The sequence below is a fragment of the Phalaenopsis equestris genome, unplaced genomic scaffold, assembly GCF_001263595.1.
Source record: "Phalaenopsis equestris unplaced genomic scaffold, ASM126359v1 Scaffold000202, whole genome shotgun sequence".
In the NCBI taxonomy this organism is placed as follows: Eukaryota; Viridiplantae; Streptophyta; class Magnoliopsida; order Asparagales; family Orchidaceae; genus Phalaenopsis; species Phalaenopsis equestris.
The window spans coordinates 1,277,106-1,292,534 of record NW_018164644.1 but is presented as its reverse complement, the minus strand read 5'-3'; the positions used below and the strand labels follow the sequence as shown (position 1 = coordinate 1,292,534).

At 31.3% G+C, this 15,429-nt stretch overlaps 1 protein-coding gene across 1 annotated transcript; it reads right to left on the bottom strand.

The window, feature by feature from the left end:
- Positions 1 to 616: 616 nt before the first annotated feature.
- LOC110022793 (putative glucose-6-phosphate 1-epimerase) lies at positions 617 to 12,127 on the bottom strand. The gene is made up of 9 exons (XM_020721901.1): positions 12,028 to 12,127; positions 7,787 to 7,861; positions 5,183 to 5,239; positions 4,924 to 5,084; positions 4,716 to 4,856; positions 2,231 to 2,333; positions 1,747 to 1,846; positions 1,258 to 1,518; positions 617 to 767 (listed from the first exon to the last, which is right to left on the bottom strand). Exons 1-8 carry the CDS (start codon positions 12,118 to 12,120, stop codon positions 1,349 to 1,351), a joined length of 900 nt encoding a protein of 299 aa, XP_020577560.1. The 5' UTR covers positions 12,121 to 12,127; the 3' UTR covers positions 617 to 767; positions 1,258 to 1,348.
- Positions 12,128 to 15,429: the final 3,302 nt, after the last annotated feature.

The window sequence follows — 15,429 nt, the reverse complement described above, 5'->3', positions numbered from 1 at the left end:
CGAGATGAGAACGACTTCGATGTGCTAGAAAATATTAGGTCAGGACTTCGGATCATCCGAAGTTCAATAAACAGGCATCATGTGTAAAGTGGACTCATCACAATACATTGTGATTGATCTACTTTACATGTGTCGCTCTCCTATAAGACTCCGCATGCATCCGGAAGTCCTTGCCTAATATTTACTCGAGAGGCTTGATAGCGAGGAGCGTGTTGATTAAAGATCGACATTGACTTAAAATTCAGTGTAAATTATTATTAAATTTAAATTTTGAATTAAATTAAGCAAGCTCATAATGAGCTAATATAAATTTATTTTTGTAATATTAATTAAAACATAATTTTAAACTAATTAAAAATAAATTAAAACATTAATTTCATGATTTAGCTTGAAGAGTAATATAAAAATCAAAATTTAGGTGTTAGATATGAAAATACATAAGAAATGGGTGGTATATATGAAAATGCCTTTTAAGACCATCCAAGTTTAGCACGTGAAGCACGTTTATTATAATTATACGTTGCAATGATCAAAGCCTCCACGAGGCAAACCACTTCCTTACAAAATATATAAATAAACCAAAATAATATATAATTTTTACACATAGACCCAATAATATTCATAATTGATATTTTCTATTCATAATAGACGCAATAACTGTAAATTTTATTTATAATATACACATAGACCCAATAAATGAAAATAAATAAATAAATGGTAGAAATAGTCGCCTAACACTAGCTGTTGAGGAAGATGCCAGTCAGTGCCTGCACAGAAAAAGAGTGTCATTTCCATGTGCAAGTAAGATGGTAAAATTAAAGTTTAGGTATTAGATAAATACATAGGAACTGAAGGGTATGTATGTAAAACTTAATAAAAATTATTAGGTTAGTCTGCCAAATAGAGCTATCAAAATGATTCGTTATTCGCAAATAAGTTGTGTTTGTGTTCGACTCGGTTATTCGCAAATAAGTTGTGTTTGTGTTCGATTTGTTAAGAAACCCGTGTTCAATTCTTTCGCTAAGTTTATGAACCAAACATGAATAATATATATATTTTTTTTGCTCGATATATAAACGAGCCGAACGCGAATCAACATTTGTTCGTTCGTGTTCCATTTTAATACTTTTTTAGGTGTGCCAGATATAGCACACATAGAGTTTCGTACGTAGAGCTGCGTCCGGAGTCTGACTTGAGACAACATGATAAGATGAATAGAATAGAAGAGCAAGAGGCAGGGTTGCGGAAGAAAATGACCTGAATAAAAAGGCAGCACTGAGTGACTGATATATATATATATATAGTTTCAGCCATGGAGAAGCTTTCTGGGATCCAAGTGGCCGCTGGACTAGCTGTAGGGAATAACAGAGAGCTGCTGCGTGCCGGTCCATTCTTCTCCTGCCTTGAGGGTGAAAGGATGCTCAATAATGGCTGCCTCCACGCACACCATACGCTTGTATTCATCGTTCCCAAAATCACTCATGGCCTTCGCTTTCTTATCCCACGGATTCCATACAGCTGTATATTACAACCACGTAATGGTCAATAATTATTATCTTTTTTTTTATCATTTTTTTATCTGATTTCTTTTCTGCACATGATCAATCATTAACATTCAATGATGACATGCTGACAACGGTTTTGATGGGTTGTAGAGCGATTCATGATGGCGTGATTGTATCTAGACTGTCGTCCAGACATACGATCAGCCGCACGTAATGATTTTTTGATATAGATCATACTAACCTGTATCGGGCAGTCCGGTTTTTCGCACGATGTATGTTCTCCTCTTTTGATGATCTCTTATTGCTATGGAGTTTGGCGTATTTAGGTACATCTTGTCAACCTTTCTCCCAAAAAAAATAAACATTTTGTAAAATTAAATAAGAAGCTAAGCTAAGAGAACATTCATCTACTGTAAAAACATAAAAATAAAGAGATAATTAAGTATATAACACTCAACATTGCTATTTGTAAATATAACGCTCACTCTTATCCATTTTTCGAACTCTCACTCAAATGTTAGAATTCACGATAAAAAGCAAACCCATCATTTTCTTTTCTTTATCAGATTCTCAATGATTTGATTATGACATGACCGAGACACGAGTTAATGCATTGGTTTGGTGCTTTAAAAAAAAAATTACATTGATGATAGTTTTGTAAATAGCAATGTTTCGAATGATGTGTATGTAATTATATCAAATTAAAAGGAAAATCTTCAACTTACTTCTGATTCAAATGTGAGAGAGTTTCCTTGTTCCGTGAAAAGTTGTTCACCCTTCAAATTGTCTAAGTAATATGATGTCTCCAACCCCTCAATCCGTACTTCACTGAAAATAGGATAACACATCAACCAAGCACATAAATGGAACCAACATTCACAACCCTAATCAACAAACAGGAAGGAAAAACAACTGTGAATAGGGCTGGAGTTCAGAAATTAGAATCTTCTTGAAAGTAAAGGATCGAGCATATATAAGATGTTCTATTTTCCAACTACTATATTCGATGTGTGATCAACAAATATAATCTTTTTATTTTTGCAAGTAATGTTTTGATTGAAATTAAAATTCACTCAGAATGTTGATTTCAACAAACATATGGTCAAACAAAATGGATCAATGAGATGAACCAAATGATACAAAAATCAACCCCATATCAAATCATTGAACTAGTTTTGGAAGCTTTTGTTGGTTATTTGGGGATTAAATGAACTCCAAATTTGATGCGCTTAGGGTTAAAGCGAGCGTTTCGATGAGAGGAATCCAATGAGCCGAAGGTCCCTTGATTTTGTGGTCATTAAGACAATATGATCATTATAAATTTAATCTCTTATGTTCAAGGGGAATCAACTTGGGTCGTTTAGTCGGGTGGTTATGGAGGTTATTCACCGAAGGATGGGCCTATATATATACCCTCTCTCTTCACTTGAAGTGAGGAAGGAGGAAGAAGAAGAAGGATCCCATTTCCAATTTTGTTCTGGACTAAAAACCCAACAAAAACTCTTGATCTTCGTAGTCACTGACCGCTGCTTTTCAGGCATCGTCGATCACTATCGGTCGCCCTCTACTTGTTGTTGTTAGTGGACTTATGGAGTAATAAAATACCTTGTGGAGCAATGATGTGCATTACTGAGTAATAACACATATTGCAAAGTAATGAAATACTCTATTGAGTGATAAAGTCTCTTACATACAGAGTAACACAATATTCTAAATATTGTGCAACAACGTACATCGAACACGGTGTATCAAATACTTTGTGATAACTACCAGCAACAACTGCTTTCTATCATGGTGCAATAAACTTTTTTATATATGAACATTGTACTTGGACAAACCTTGCAATCATTTTTAGGTTATGGTAGAAGGCTTTATCTTTATACTTACAAACTTATAGTAGAATGTTTCAACTGGGTTAGGCCCCATGAATTTTTTCCTCTCTGAACTTTTCTACTTTAAAAATTCTTAGTGTCTCATTCTGTTTTTTTTTTATTATTTGTGTATGTGTCAGATTTTGTGCAACTCTGAATTGTTAAATTATTACTTTACCACCGTAAATTTTTTGACATGCAACCATACTCATTTTTTAATTTAACTTCTACAATATAAAAGGAAGGCTACATTAACTTCAACCCCATTTCTAGAGCACAAGACATCTCCACAATGTGGTAGTTGGTGGCAATTGTGTTGACCATGAATCAAAATTCGTAAAGAATCTGTTCAACTCAATGAAAATGACAATCAATAGGCCATATGTCATGCATGTTTATTTTTAAGAACAATACAAATATCAAAATCACCAAATTACCGCTTATTTTGCTAAGATGTTCTTTTAAAAGTCCAGAGCCACATACTTACCTACGATATAGTGGTTAAGAGTTTAGTTTCCCACCGGAAGATTGCGGGTTTGAATTGTGTATATTGTCTTTTGGGCTTAATTTTAACGAAGGAATAGTTTAGAGCCTCAAAATTATAAAAAAAAAATAGTTATCGTTAAAGATTTGAGTGGCATGGTGATGACAATCATGCATATTCAGTTCAAATTGCTTCTATTTCAATGAAGTTACATTCAAATGTTGTCATTTTTAAAACATGTTTTCAATAGATATAAAACATATTGCCTTTCGATCAAAAGTGCTCTCAGGTTAGTAAAGGCAAATAAGAAACAAATGATGTAGTATTGCCATTTAACTTTATGTCATAGATTTAGAAATAATGGCTAAGTTCAGGATTATTTAAAGTTCTAACTTTTTGTTTGTCCCGTTGACCATTAAAGAAACATTTAAGGTTGAACTTTTGCCATTAAAATGCACCTAAGATTTTATTTTTTTTTTAAAGATTTGTAGTAAGAAAATAAATATCATTAGCTAAAAAAAGATATATCCAAGCATATTTAGCATAGTGAATACAGTGACATCTACATGAAAATCCCAAACTGAGATGATTGTTCCACATTATTAGTGTTATGTTTATCTTGGGGGAGGAGCACAATCATGCACTTCCTTGTACTTTGTTGGAGCATGTATATTAAAATGAGAAATAAAGAAATTTGCATCAAAGTGGCATGTTTTGGAGTATTATTATAAAAAGAATTTTTTCTTTAGTCAATTGGATCATGGAGCATTTACTTAAGAAAATAACAAATGAAATAGCTCCCAAGAATAACAAACAACATTAAGTAATAAAGTGAAAGCAAGCTCATAAACTCACCAAATATCCGAAATAGAGAAGTAATTGTGGAACCCAAATGTAAATGAAAATGACTTTCCATCTCTATTGAGGTTTCTTATGCGTGCTATATGTATAATATCACCACCGGGTGTCAAAGCAACCCTCAATCGAAACTCATAACTGCAAATACAAATTAATCATGTGTGTTTTTGGAAAAGAACTTTGGCATATAAATGGATGAACATACCTATACGGCCAAAATCTGAATTTTTCTTCATGTGGCTTAAGAATTAAATCAACAAAAGCTCTATAGTTGTTGCTTTCAGGCAAAGGCGGTGGATTTTCATCAATAGCCCAAAGTCGGTTCCTTGCAAAACCATGTGGTTTAAGCTTTCCAAGTCGTCCAAACTCCATCCATATTATATTTAGGCAAAAAGTCAAAAAAAATAAAAAATAAAATAAAGTTAAATGACTAGAAAATTGTATGATGGCAATTAAGGTGATACTTGTGGAAAACAAATAGGGATGCCGCCCTGTATTGCATCTGGAGGATTGAACACAGCCTATAAAAGATAATGAAATGCATATAATTAGAAAATCTAAGAGATTAAACAACTTGGGAAACTTTTACTGTGGTGCTAATACGATTAGAATTTACCATGTTACATAAAATAAAAGGTAAATAAATAAAGATCGTAAAATGTAAGGGGGGAAAAAACAAATGCTAATATAATAAGCTTTAAATGTGTAAATATCAACACATTATGGAGATAATCAAAGTTTAAACAAATGCACGATAGAAAAAAATTTTAAAGATAACAAAATATCGCCAAATTATAACTTGAGATGATAAACATGTATCAAATTTCAATATATATATCGTTTCATTAACTTGTAACAAGTGTTAAGAAAATAACAAATTAAAATGTTTTAATTAAAGCTTATGACTTGCATTAATGAAGATTAGAGGGAAAAGAAGCAAGCTGGAATAAAATTGATTTCCTTAGTTCAAGAGCATAGATGCTAGTTCTACATACTAAATAAGTTTACTTGCTCATTGGTTAGATGTAACAAGAGAAACCACAATTGGTTAGAGCCTCTTACCTTAAATGTGGCATTTAGAGTGAATTCCTAAATGTTGATTTAATGTTATTGCCTTATAGAAGAGTTAGTAAAGTGGCTGAAATTCTTGGCTAAGTTCAAAATCACTTTCAATTGACTTATCAATTCATGGCTAATTGGATCAAAATTTTAATAGATTATTTAGTTTCATATCCATCTACGATATGCCTAATTTATCAAAATTCTTGTTTCTACCTTCTACTTTCAATTTATGATATTGATTATTTAGTTTCATATCCATCTACGATATGCCATATTTATTTGTAATTTCTAGTTTCCCTACTTTTTGTTAAATTTTTATTTCCTCTATAATATATTATAGTTAAATAAAAATTCATGAAATCATATATCATAAATTTATGTTCTTAGTAACCTTTTTCAAGTGAAATTCTTCAGTTTTACTCAACAAATTGAAAATCCTAATAGAAATCCTAAACCTAATCTATTCAAGATAGAACCAACCTCTATCGCTTTCAAATTCTAATTCTATTATCAAATCTTGTCCTAACTTAGTTAAGCAAATTAGATCAATACTACACTCAATCTCATTCAAGTCATGCCTAAATTTAGCCAATTTGAACTTTTGTAGATAAATCATGTAAAACAACTAGCAAGAATTACATGTTATGAAAAAGACTAAATTCTTCTTCTAAATCACCACTATCCATATATAATTATCAAGACTAATTAATTTTCATCACACAATGATTAGCTTTTCATCTTAACAATGTAATATGAAGAATCGACACCACTAATAACCTTTATCATACTACCAAACAACTAAACTTTCTATGATTAGAAGCCCTTAACTTTTCCACATTCAAATGCCAAATTCATGATCACCATTAATCAAATAACATCCAAAAGAGATAAATTTTTATTTTTGGTTATACCATTTTATTGAGTATGGATAAAAGAAGTTTGACAATCAATTCCTTATTGAGGTATTATTTAAAAGTAAAATAAAAATATCTTTCATTGTTGGCATAGGGACTTAAACTTAGGTTTTGAGTTGTATCTTTATAATGGAGTGAAGTTTTTGGGAAATGGAGCAAGTATTAAACCTATCTTTCATTAGAATTATCAAAGATCTTTGAGTGTGATCATTAATGAAAGATATAACTCACCTTATACTAGAAATATTGTTCGCCTAAGTTAAACCCCAAATATTACTGATAAATTGGGTTTGAAAGAATACCTTCCAATGATCACAAACACTAGAGTCAATGATCTATAATTGTGTATTTTTCTTACATTTGAGACACTCAAGATCATACTTTTTTGAGAAATTACATTGATGATGATTTTTAGTGAAAAAGATTTTAGTTTGAGATAGATAACTTAAGGTTTTAAGAAGGCTTCTTCGATACCAATATTGCCATGTGAACTTGACTTAAGGGAAGAGCAACACAAAAATCTGGGAAGCGCAACACCAAAATAGATTTCACTTTCAAAAGCTATTTCATGTTTGATTATCATTATGGTTTAAACAAACAAACTCCTTAAAGAAAAAAATAAGGAGGACTTTCATATAAATCAATGTTTTTTTTTTCACCTTTCATATGATCTCATACAACTTAGATTGTCATGCCCTCTTATTCAATTGCTGAAAACAACTCAAATAAAAGACAGTTCCAATAACTTTTTGAATACAATGATTGGATACAAGCTTATGCAAAAGCAAATCAATCTTCAGGAACAATTAAGTTGAAGTTTATCATAATGCCTTAACACTTATATTCACATATTTCTTGTATTTTGATAATATAATTCAACTTATCAAGATTTTTTATAAGTCTCAAATTTGTGAAAGCTAAAATATTAGAAGTCATAATAAGTCCAACCAAAAGGCTTGTAAAAAAAAGATATGTAAGAGTATTGGTCATAAGAAGGTTTCATAAAAATACTTCAACTAGATTTGCTCAATTAAAAATAAGTAATGTGCCAAATCTAAACCACTTGCTACGCATAAGAGCATATTATGTTACCTTACTACTGACAAAAAGCATCTCTTCTCCACGATTATTTTTCCAAGATGTAACATGTGCGCCATAGAGATAAACCTACAAGTGGATACATAAGACGTTGATTATGAAAATACCAAATATATATATCTTACTTGAAATGCACAAATGGCTTACTCTAACTATCTAACAAGCCTTGTATTTAATCTTAGTGATTGTTATTGAAAGTTGCAACATCAAACATTTGAAAAGAAAATATTATCTCAACATCCTAATAACAATTCTCAATCATGTAAACTTGTACACATTGAAAACTTACGAAAGCATAATCATAGAAAACTATAAATATGATATCAATTTTTGTTACATGTTGATGCAGTAACATAAAAAATCCATGCTTAAACCAAATAAATGATTACAATAACAAGTAGACGACAATAATTATGTACTCAAACACATTTAAAGAAATCTATATTAAGAGAAAAATAAACAAAGCTTTTGATATTATGAACAAGGAGTGTATCTATTATGTTTTGATAATGAAAGGCCCAAATGATAAGTTTAATTAGGTTGTAAAATGTGAATCATTTAAATTTTGTATTGCTCTTCTTTTTACCCTCTTTTTTAGTTTTCTAAGCATCTATATTTGATCTTTTGACTTCTACTCTTTCTCATACTAGTTATTATTACCAGCTCACTAGGTAATGCTTATACTTGTTACAATGTCAAATAGTTTTTGTTTATGTGGAGGAAGTTCAGTTTTACTTATTTAATGCAGGATGTATTTTACGAACACATTTATATGTTGCACTATGTTATAGGCTAGGTTTTTGGATACTAATCTTGATTTATATATTAGTCACAAAGGCTGGTTTATAAAAATCATGAATAAATTTCTAAGTTAATATCTAAATGAATCCCATAGAATGATAGAAAAATACTGAAACAGACTAAAAAATAATTTTAAAAATTTAAAGTATAATTTTCCAACCAGTTTGAAAACCAAAATCTATAACCTTCCATTCCAATAGAATGACAACTACAAACTAAAATACTTTAATCAAGCTAATGAAACAATATTGCGTGTATGGAAATATTAGTTCAAACTTCATTTTCTATTTCAGTGCCCATCATAATATGTAGGGTACAAACATTCATTTATCCTCCTAAGTTCTCATAGTATTTGAGTTATTGTCGATTCATTTTTCATTCTCAATTGTTAGAGCTAATCGCTTCTTAGAAATGCTCCTCTACGTGCACATTCTTTCGCTCAATAATAATCTTATATGATACTTCCTGTCTTTCATTACTAGATTTAGTAATTCTCAATAAAATTTTTAATGTATGATTCGAGTGCACCAATTAATTAAATGACCATTTTACTTCATGCTTTATAGATTTAAGCCAAAAAAAAAAAACTCACATTGTGCTTGGCACTTTGAAAACATAGCTAAAAATATAAAACTATATGGTACACAACAAGATTTTCTATGGCGCAAGTTTGAGGCATGCTCTTAATAGAAGATCTTAAGGCCAAATGGTTGCTTTTATAATCAGGTGTAATATGTTATATTACTTATTATTATTTACCAAGTCATTAAATCATTTTATGCAACATTACTTAAGTTCTAACATGTTAAAGTGTCTAACAATAATTTGAATATCTAAATATGAATGACAATAAAGCTTTAAAACTCTAACACAAATCCCTGCAATATATATATATATATATATATATATATATTTAAACATGGAAATATTAGTTTAAATTATTGTGATTTATCAATAACTTAATAAATACTCATGCATCTAAATTATAATGGCATAACAAAAAAAAAAAATAAGAATACATGCTAGTTAAATATAATAAATAGGAGTTAAATAAATTGACAGTTTATATTTCCAATATGATCATTCATGAATGTTCAGAATATTTATTACAGCACATTATATCATTTTTATATCTATATTATTTTATATAATACATTCATCATAGAAGCACCTTCTAAAATATATCATTTAGTTACTTTAATACCAATATCATATTCCATTTTAAATTCTGATCATCTCCAATTATATCCTAAGGAAGGTGAATTTATCAGTTAACATGCACAAACAAACATTCGATATAATTCCATATCATTTGATATGTTTCCATAGTAATTAGTATATACAATAAATAGGTTTAAACAGGCTTAGAGATTTGTAGCACACATTTTAATATGCATTTGGTTTTGAAGAATACATGTTACTACTTAAAATCACCTCAATTTAAGATGAATTCTTACTTTTAATTTTTATTGCCTATTTATTTAATAGAATGCCTATAAAGATATATTAAAATTATTTTTGTTAAATAACTTAATTTAAGATTAAATTTAATCTCCTCACTTAATAATATTTTTCCATTAATTAAATAGAATTTTTTTTAAAAGTTGTTTATATTATTTAATTAATGAAATAATCTATCACTGCATTTAATTGAGGCATTTCTAATCAACTTTTCTAAAACATAATTTTATTTTTTGGATGAGTTCAATTTAATATTTTCTTGGACATTTATAACTATAATTCACAATTTTACTCTGCATTAATTTAATATTTTCATACCCTCAACTCTTTAATATCTTAATAAATTATTAATAAATACTATTAATTATCCTATTTTCAAATAACTTTAAAATTTTAATAAGATTTTAAATTTCATTAAATTTTTTACATGCATATAATATAAATTATGTCCTTAACATCTCAAATTCTTATATATTTTATTATAGAATTTTTATATTAGAATCTAATGTTAAATTATCTATCTATCTTATATATATATATATATATATATATATATATATATATATATATTAAGGCCCTTTTATATAAATAAAATCTAAGATAACACAATAATGTTCTATTGATGTTTATCCATAAGCAAAATCTCGGTAGAAACTTACCCATCTCGGTCGACACAATGAAACTTATACTTTGTTATTCACGTGCCTCTACACCTGGTCTGTCGACTTGTTTGAGTTTGCACACCACTCCTGCTCTCACTCATATGCTTAAATCCCTTTGATTTCTCCTCCACATCTCACCTGCACAACTCTACTCTCCACCATACTAAAATAATTGACTCGATTGCTGCTCGATTTGTTCGAGCCAACTCAGTCATGCCCGGCTCAACACACTGCCTTCACTCATGATCAAACTCAATCCCTACCCTTTATGCCTAAGAGATATATGGATGGAAATTCGTTTAGGATGACAATACCTCCTTTTTATAGAAGTGGAAGTCAAAATTCATGCAGAAGTACGTAATCATGCAAATTTTCAAGCAAGGAACTACCTAACTCTCTTCTTAGTACCTCAATCTTAAGCTATCAACATTACTGTGTGATTGATTTGTGGGAACATTGCAACCAAAGTTGGAGTAATATTTAAAAATGATTTAATCAAAATTTATAGGCTTTCAAAAATTGTTGAAATAAAATTTAATAAATTTCAAATAATGTCTATGAAATTTTAAATAAGACTCGAAGAAGATTCAAATAACATTTAGCGACTATTAATCAGATTCATCGCCTCAGTTATGAAATCCGGCCAACGATTCATCTTAAATTTTGATTTAATGATTGAATATGGTTCGAACATGTTTTACGCGGTTCAATAATAATTTGAGTAAAATTTGAACAAGATTTGAGCAAGTGTTCCATCGATATTAGATATGATTATGCTGGCCTTCATACATGCTCCACATTTCTACATTATAAAAAGCAACAATGATTATAGAAAACTATAAACAAGAACTGTTCTATCGCGTAAATTAGGCTCAAAATACATCTAATATACACTTTAGTGTGTGTGTGCGCGCGCGCGTGTGTGAAATAAAAAACTACCTTTAAACTTCCGCTCTGTTACCCCAGCAAATACAAATGAATTAAAATTTCCAATTAAAAAAAAAATTAGTACTTATCGTAAAAGAGATGAAACACGAATAAAATAGATGAAATTCAGAAAAATTTGATCTGATGAAGCGTTGCATATAATTTTCATTTTTTTTTTTTGTTTGATTGGATTCAACCTAAATCCAATTCAAAATCCTATTAAAATTGTGTTATCACAAGAGAAAACATTATATCCGTCGTTCGGACGTGCAGAAGACGACATGAATTACACCACACTATGCATGCTTCTAACAGTATGCTATGATCATGCCGCCGGCTACACGTTCTAATTACCAAATGTAATATTTTCTCTAACAAACGAACCTCAACGGAACATCCTCTGGATTCCGTCAGCACCACCTTCTCCATCCCATTGATGCCTCTGCAGCGCTCCACCAATGGCTTCTCTGTTGCCATCGCTCTCACAAATATCATAACAAAGCACTAAATTTATCAAAATGCCGCATTATATATATTAGCGGTTTTAAAGCCGCAGGGTGGGCCCCTAAAAATAGAATATTAAAACCACCATATATATATATATTTGTAACGGAGCGGACGCTTGACGAGGACGGTGACAGAAAGCTTCGTATCTGTTTGTTATGTCGCCATCTCCATGCGATGCATCCGCTCCAAAGCTATTCATTTTCCATTTCCAAATGCGAGATCTCTTCGGCTTGTTGCTTAGCGTTCTGCTATTTGGAAATTGGAAGAGTGTATAGCTGCAGTTGTAGATTTATGTTAAGTTGTATTTATCAAATTTGTAAAATCCGACAAAGCTTGGCGGCAGAAAAATGGATATTCGCTTCTACCCGAAGCCTATAGCCACTCTCCTTCTCCCAGCAGGCTTCCGCCCTTACCCTACCTCTGGTCGTCTCGACCGCTATGAAGTTACTGACCCGGTGATGGTGGCGCAGATGTTTAGGTGAGCATCTCACGCGCATTGCTCCACCCGTCGCTTCTGGCGGGTGGGCGGTTCTGGATATGTGGAAAGGCTGATAGAGGGAGGCTTGATTTTGGACATGAAAATCCTGTCTTCATTTCGACTCGAAATCCTAACCTTGATAAGTTCCGTTGTTCCGGCGAAGTTTTCACATGGTTAGGTTTTTAAATTTCTTTTTTATTCCCGATTATTTTTAGTTGTTTTACAGGGAAACTTTGAAAAAATCCAAGATCATAGCCTAATAGTCAAGAGCTTAGGAGGCCTGTATGCATAACCAGTTGCTAAATTATGAGTTTGGATTCTTTATTGTTTGGTTTCTGTGGTACCTGCATGGTGATGATGTCAATGAAGTTATGAAACATTCAAATGTTTTGCTAGCTTTTGTCCGAGCTAATTGACAAGCACACAAGTCATTTCTTAACTTCTCCTGTTCAAAAATTTTTTTTTTTTTTTTTTTTTTTTTTTTTGGTTCTAGCAGAACTTGTGGATTCAATTTCTTATCAGAAGTATGCAATTCTAATAATGTATAGCATCCTGTTGAAAGTTTGTAACTACAAATTTTTCCAAACATGGTGGTCGGATTCCGGCGCCTAGGCGCCAACATTGCTCCAATTGTCTTGTTTCACTTCGATTTCGCTCTAGTTCGCTCTAATTGCTTTATCTATTATACTTGCACAAAAAACATAAAAGTAGCTTCCTTTAAAATGTAATTTCATTCATGAACAAGTATAAAAAGTAAATGAAATTAGCATGCAAAAAGACAAATCACATGACAAGTTTTTCTCTCCCCAATTTTTTTTGTATAAATTTTTTGTTTGATTTAAATATATAGATCTAACAAAGATACAAAATAGCAGTTGGCTATCTTCCATGTATCTTTGAGAGCTCATCTTTAGGTGCTCAAGATTTTAAGCAGGCAATCGTCACAAGAATGAGTCATGATTTTTTATGTATTTCCAGCAAATCTCTATCATCCGACATGAATCTCGAGACATGATATAAATCTCGAGACGATTTTTTGTGTAAGAAATATTTAAATCTTGATAAAAACTCATCAAGAACTCCGATTTTAGCAAACTTATAGTCAAACTGATCGGCTCAACAAGAAGAACTCAGTGTTACCAAAATTAATCTAATTCGATACAAATCAAGTCAGTAAACCACTTTTATCGGACATATTTATAAGGTTTAATGAATGTCGAATCTAGCAAGTTTATAGTCTAATTAAGCGTCTCGACAAGACAATTCTAACGATTTCAAGATTGCTCAATTCCGACATCGTTAAGGCGCTTAAATGTCAATCAAACACCGTCTGATCGAAGGAAGCTCTCCGAACCATCCGATCAAAGTGGCTTATATTCTTGGATTAATTTCACCCAGAACTCTATAAATAAAGTCTCACCCCTATCATGAAAGAGGGCTACCTATCACCTAGTAAACATTTCACCTAAAACACTTTATAGTGTTCTGGATTAATTTCACCTAGAACACTATAAATAAAGTCGACCGTTGACTACCGTCGATCACCACCAATCACCGTTGACCACCACCGACGAGAAGCTGTCAGTCGACATTTTAACTTGGAAAACCTAGTAAACATTTTCCGTCTATGGGACAATGGGTCTCTGTAATCATCAACCTATAGTGAATTTTTACATCTAGGTTAGACCCCGTGGTTTTTTCTCTTTACGGATTTTTCCACGTAAAAATTTCTAGTATCATTACTGATTGTTCTCTTTTACTTGAGTGTGTGTTGAATTCTCATGCAACTATAAGACAATCAATTACTCTACTGCTGTGAATATTATAGCACACATCAATTTTCACCATGGAATAGTTTTAGGACGCTCCCAACATTAGCCAAGTGAAGGCACGTCACAACTTTTGCCAAAGAAAAAAAAAACCACAAAATTTACCTTGGCATCAAACAAGGTGGGAAAAAGTGAGAAGCCATTGCAATGAGAAGGATGATATCGTGATAAGTTTTATAGCAATGGTTTAACGCTTACAAGCTGCATAACTACTCTCGTAATTCTGGTAAATAAGTTTGTTTACATGATTCTTGTACACCTTATGTAGCTCTGCTTTCCCTTTTTTTTTTCCATTTCAACAAACTCTGAGCAATTCTTGTGTTTTTTTGCCAATGTTAATTCCACCGTCCTTCCCAATATCCTCATTGTCATATGGCTCGTAGCTCTCTTTGATCTCCTCCAACCTTCATTGCTGCGGAGCTTCTCCGTTATCTTGTCTGCCATTAATGATTTCTTCAACATCTCCCTCAAAGCTCCTAATATTTGCTCCAAAATCTTACTCCATTCATCACTGCTCCATTTACTTTGTCAACTTCTGCTTAGCATCCAATTCTTATGTATTTACATATCCAACACCTAAACTTTATGTTTTACATTTATACCACCCCAATATTTCATATCACAATATAAAATATCACCATTTTCACTTTTTAAATACACATTTTCATGCGCAAGTAAGATGGCATGTATGTAAGAATTGAAGTTTATATGCTAGATATGTAAATACTTGGGAGCTGAGTGGTATTTATGCAAATATTTTTATTTAAAAATGCTGACAGTAATAAAAAAAGTATAATCCTAGTTTTAAAAAATATATTTGAATCAAGAAATTGAAAAATCTAAGATCCATCTTTAGTTCCAAATTCTAGATGTTAGCTGCATTCCTTTATCTTTTTTGTTAACACATACTTCTCTGAGCTTTTGCATCATAATGTAATGTATTAATGCTCATGTGCGTCTGGATATAGTTCA

Excerpts from the sequence above, each read along its gene's own strand:
- LOC110022793 (XM_020721901.1), bottom strand. The coding sequence starts at position 12,120 with ATGGCAACAGAGAAGCCATTGGTGGAGCGCTGCAGAGGCATCAATGGG. Across the intron at positions 4,857-4,923 it reads TTCAGATTTTGGCCGTATAG|TTATGAGTTTCGATTGAGGG; the intron begins GTATGTTCATCC and ends TTGTATTTGCAG. Across the intron at positions 1,519-1,746 it reads AACCGGACTGCCCGATACAG|CTGTATGGAATCCGTGGGAT; the intron begins GTTAGTATGATC and ends TGTAATATACAG.